General features: G+C 30.2%; 1 protein-coding gene across 2 annotated transcripts; it reads right to left on the bottom strand.

Annotated features, from left to right (window-relative positions):
* Positions 1-1332: 1332 nt before the first annotated feature.
* On the bottom strand, positions 1333-5361 carry LOC105327353 (natterin-4-like). Of its 2 annotated transcripts, none has more exons than XM_066085427.1 (2): positions 4118-4221; positions 1333-2285 (listed from the first exon to the last, which is right to left on the bottom strand). In XM_066085427.1, the coding sequence occupies exon 2, from the start codon at positions 2274-2276 to the stop codon at positions 1845-1847; it is 432 nt and encodes a 143-aa protein (XP_065941499.1). In that variant the 5' UTR covers positions 2277-2285; positions 4118-4221; the 3' UTR covers positions 1333-1844. The 2 variants fall into 2 exon arrangements, with proteins under 2 accessions (XP_065941499.1, XP_065941498.1); XM_066085426.1 differs by lacking the exon at positions 4118-4221 and adding an exon at positions 5146-5361 and having other exon boundaries at positions 1334-2285.

A 5361-nucleotide genomic window follows, 5' to 3' on the forward strand; every position in this document is an offset into this window, starting at 1 on the left:
TTATTCTACATGTAACGTTAAATTCTAAGACAAGCGCGTATTTATGTATTACATGTACTTGAATGACATGATTATCAAATGTTGATTTACACTCAACGAATGCACAGGTGTTGTTTAAATAATTACTTGCTTTGTAAGCTATTTCTGTCCGGATACATATTTTCTTTTTTTTTGTTTTTTTTTTACTAAATTGTTATTAGACACTGATATATATATATTTAAGTATTTGTAAATTTTTAAAAATGTATACATTAAACTTACTGGTTTTAGACATATTGTTTTAACTACCGACACTTACACTTTTCTATGGCAAACTGGTTAATGATTTATCTCCACAAAAGTCTCTCAAAATCGATCTATATAAATAAAAATGTAAAGTAAGAAGGTTAGGATATCCTAACATAAGATGTTCCTATGTTACCGTCGAGCTACATTTCAAGACGTGTTCTAAGTTGATCTTAGGACGTTCCTAACTTTTTTCCTAAGTCATATCTTAGGAACACACTTAGGTCATATCTTAGGAAAGTTTCGTGAACATGCCTGCTGATATTTATCGGCTCATAAATTTGATTTGTCATCGCAAATGATTCTAGGAATAAAATTGAAAAAAAAATGCCTTAGTGTCAATTTATTGAAATTTTTCTGTGAATAAAGTTGCTGCAGCTATATTCAACATTGTTCAGCTATACTGTGAGCGAAAAAAAACCCGTTAACCTGAATAATGAAAAGTTGAGAAATTATATGATAAATATAATAAATTTTGTTTAAACAGATAATCATTACCTACCTTAACTAAAACCTGTGTTTTTATTAGCATTTATATGGTTAAACCTATCATTTTAAAAGTTTGATAGGTTTTTTTTGTAAGTTTTGCATGGCGTATTGTGTCCAGTTTTAGAGTTCGTAAGGAAGTGTAATATGTTTTAATTAATTTTTATTAAATGATCACGTATTGATGATTTTTTAAAAGTGAAGAAAAACTTCTTTCTAACAATATTCTGAAATAAAAAGGGAATTCTATATAAATTGTCCTTTACATTGCTACGTTTTGTAAGCCATGTACAATGCTTTAGGAAATGAGAGTGAAAGATGTGCCTCAATTGTACTATGTACGGTGCATATCCAAAAATTTGACAAGAGTACTATTTGCTTCTATCTTTCGTCGGTTTTTAGAATGATGAAACTAGCACATTCCTTTTATTGGGATGTGTTTTTTCTCTATGTAGATTGCAAGAAGGTGATGATGAACTTCTGGGACGCATTTATATTATACGCCTCAGACACTTTACCTAGTGTAATCGACTTTTAGGATATACAAGCTATGATACGTTTAAATTATGTATGACAGTGAAAACACACGCATGCTTTTTGTTTTCTTACGTTACACATAAGCTGTAAGTTATTTATTTTTCTCCCAGGACAGAAATACCTTTTCTAAAAGCAATATATCTTGTGACATTAAATGTTTTATCAAAATTTGATTGTTACAAGCGAAATACAAATGTAACAAATATTTATAAGGTTTACAAAGTTCGAGAAAAAAAGCTCTATGTATATAATGTGTTATTTTTAATTTAATAGGCCGTATACAAACACTTTTAACTTTTTCAATATTTTCAATGATATAATTTACAAACACTTAAAGAAAACTTTTAACCTTTTTCATTTACAGCGTAATGTTTTTTCTTCGCACAATGATATGCAAAAGAATCTGAAACTTTAGCCATTTTTATTTTGTATATCAAATGTATTGATATTGATGTCTGCTTTTTTATTTGGAAGAGCATTACTTATGTAATTAAGATAGTTCTTTTCCTTAAACAATTCCTTTTGATCTCTCCAAGCTACTTGATTTGACAGAGGACTTCGTATTCTTTTGTGGTGTGCTCTTTCAGCCCGTATCCAATGTAAGCAACCTTATAGCGAGTGCTAATTTTACCCGGAATCAGACCTCCGGCGTGATTAGCCCGTCCCACGTACAGATCTTTGTCTGTTTTGAAGGCGTTGTCGGGGACGTTTCCGCCAGATGCTTGCTTCCAATCTAAGAATCCCAGGGCGTTAATCGGATATACGAGAACCTCGTAATCTTTAATGATGAATTCCTTGCCGTTGTAAGGGATATAAGCTCCTTCAAGGTGAGATCCGCATTTTCCGGGGGTCCATGTGCCTTCCTTCTTTGCCCGGGCAATAAACAGAGGATTTCCGTTCTCCTCGTATCCGGCACGTATGGCATTTTCCGGAATATGACTTCCGGATATTGATACCCACACTGCCATTCTTTTTCTCTGTAATATATAATTAACATTAAAATTCGCACTGTTGTAACTATCTTTGCATTGTAGTTGTAGAAATAAATGTATTCAAGGCAAAGTAAACATCAAATAAATTTTGTGTTAAGGTAACCAGATTTTCTACAAACCTTCTTCCTAATAAATACTTACGAGAGAATGAAATTATGCTTAATGATTATTCATGTTGATGACTGAATGCGAGATTGTCTGTGTACCACCTGACTTGGGATATTTAACCCCGCTTAATTTCGTTGTATTCCATCGTATTTTCTTTTTTAATTTTGTTATGTTTTTTAATATATGCAAGGTTCGTTTGAATGGAGTGTTGTTGGCTTATTTCTTCATTTTTTGGGATCATATATCTCTTATTTTCTTTCAGCTAAATAACTCGCAAAATAAGCAAGCGCAACGTTTTTTGATGATCTTATTGTAAACCATTGTAATAAAAAGAACGTCCAAAAACGATATATCACATAGCGCCTTTTACCGATACTTCGCATACGCTCGTGTACAAAAAAATAGATTTGGGTTATTTATTCATTCAGAAATTGTATCATAATTTCAGGGAACCTACATAGAGAAATGAATGGAGAGAAGTCTATATAAAGTTAGTTGATATTCTGAACCGCGATTACTTCTAGCAAAATGCAATGAATTTAAGTGAAGACAGAATGTAGTGTTATTGGAGAGATGTTTTTGTATTTATGCGATCATACTCAGAATTATACAATAGGATTTGATATTTTAAAAAACATCAAAGCAGCAGATAAGATAAAATTATCATGAACTTTCTATTCTTATAATGTTCTGAGTGAAAAGAAAAAATATATTAACTACTTGGGAAAATCGATCCAGCTATCGGAAAATCAAAATACCTAGGCGTTACCACTAGGCCACGCATGCATCACATTATTAGGATTAACTTTCAATAAATGTGGCTATATACGTGAATGTTTTAGAAAAGTCATTAATTGGAAGATTTATATTATTACAATGTTACGACCGCCCAAAATTAATTCTAGGTTAACGTCACTTCAAAATACCAAACCTTTGCCGTAGGGAAATAAAACTAAAACAAACAAAATTTTCAAACAATTGATTTCTTTTCATTTGCATTTAAACAAATACATTGCGTATTCAAGCTACATACAGACTACCTCAGTCTTTAATAGTTAACTTTCTTATTTAATCCTATTGAGTATCTGAGTTATAGTCCATAATGTGCTCTAAACATTTGAATTTCTACAGATTACAGTATTTCAGTACAATTAAAGTTGAAACGATCAAATTAAAATGGTGGTTTGTTTGAGTTTTTTACACCAAATTTCTCCGCCTGAAGGTTACGTTAAAAACAGAATTAAATTTGGCCTTAACCAAAGGCAATTCAATGAAAATATGTACTACAATACTCGTAGAACATAATTTTAATTGTATTTCTTTGGCTTAAAGTGGATCCAAATACTCAAATATCTTACTCTTTTCATTACATACTATTTTCCTATATATATATTTTTTTATCAAAACGAACATTTTATTACTCTTGTGTGAAACAACTATGACTCCTTTAACCTAATAATTGTGTAATTTTATCTTTCTTTAAATAAATCAAATTAAATATTGTATAAAATTGAAATTGTCTCATGTTTGCAAGAGCGCTATAATGTTGGCGAAATCGTACATAAAGTTCGCTATACCTCTCTCTGGATTGATTTAATTTTTATCAAAACAGATTTAAACATAGTTTCTTTTATCCCCACTCCCATATTTTTAAATTCATTTTATTTTAAAACTACCTATGCATCTAAATAATCACTGAAATAGCTTACCTGTAGTTTATAAATCGGAGAAACAAATGAAAGATACCTTACTGCTTCCACAAACCAAACAAATATCAACTACAAAGTTATCTGAATGTGGAATGTCATTTTGGTCACCTGACAATTGCAATTGATCATTGGTCCGAGCACTTAAATTTCGTTCAAATTTATTACAATTGTGAATGTTTATTAAGGGACTTAGACACGATTTTACTTAACATTTTTAAATTTTATTTTTCCATTTCTAATGTTTATAGCGATAAATACAGATGTTTATAATGCTATGTCAAAATTAGGAAGTTAAAGATCAAGTTAGAAGCAAGATACAGAGTTCATAATGCTTTGATTTATAAACAAAGCTCGAATATTGTCATTTTTACATATGTGTTGTATTAGTGTAAGTTTGAATGAAATGTAATTTTCTTTTTTAGATAATAGTCTTTATGAAGATATTGAATTAGTGTAATTTTTTTTATTTGTCATTTTATCTAAGAAATGGCAATTTTCTACATTACATTATCTGTAAACATTTATACGACTCGAGCTTGGTTTACATAACAACCAATTTTTACCTCTGTATCTCGTCTGTAACTTGACTTTAACATTCGATATTTTTGTCAATCATCTAAAATGCACCTGTAAACCATTTTATACATGAAAAATAAAAATAAAATTTTTGATCGCAAATCGGGTCCAAGTCCCTTTAAAAGGGGGTTGAATTATTGTTTCAATTTTCCCTATTCTTAGTCGACTAAAAAGATAAACAAATTAACCTTCTGTTTTTCTGTTTTGATAAAAACTAAACGAGATGTGTTATTGCAAGTATATCTAGTTATAACATTAAAAAAAGTTGTACACAAGTTTAGATTACAAATTTTCTTTTTGCATATGAATTGACACCAACAGAACACACGTACATGATTTTGATAAGTATATTTTTGTAAAGTTATACGATTTTTTATCAGAACTCTCAATTGTCTGAATTAATTTCATTTTAAAACTAATTAAGTACCTGAATAATCATTGAGCTAACTTACCTGTAGCTGAAAAATATGCAAAACAAATGAAAGACTCCTCACTGATTCTACGAACCAAGTACAAACTTCAGACAAAGTTAGCTTAATGCAGAAGGATTTCTTGCTATATAAGAAGACTTGCCCACCTGACTATACCCCTCACAAACTTTTTAGCACAGGTTCAAATAAATCAACATTCGCATTCATCTTTAGGTTCATTTTAAATAGGGGATATAT

This window comes from Magallana gigas, chromosome 5 (genome assembly GCF_963853765.1).
Source record: "Magallana gigas chromosome 5, xbMagGiga1.1, whole genome shotgun sequence".
NCBI classification, from domain to species: Eukaryota; Metazoa; Mollusca; class Bivalvia; order Ostreida; family Ostreidae; genus Magallana; species Magallana gigas.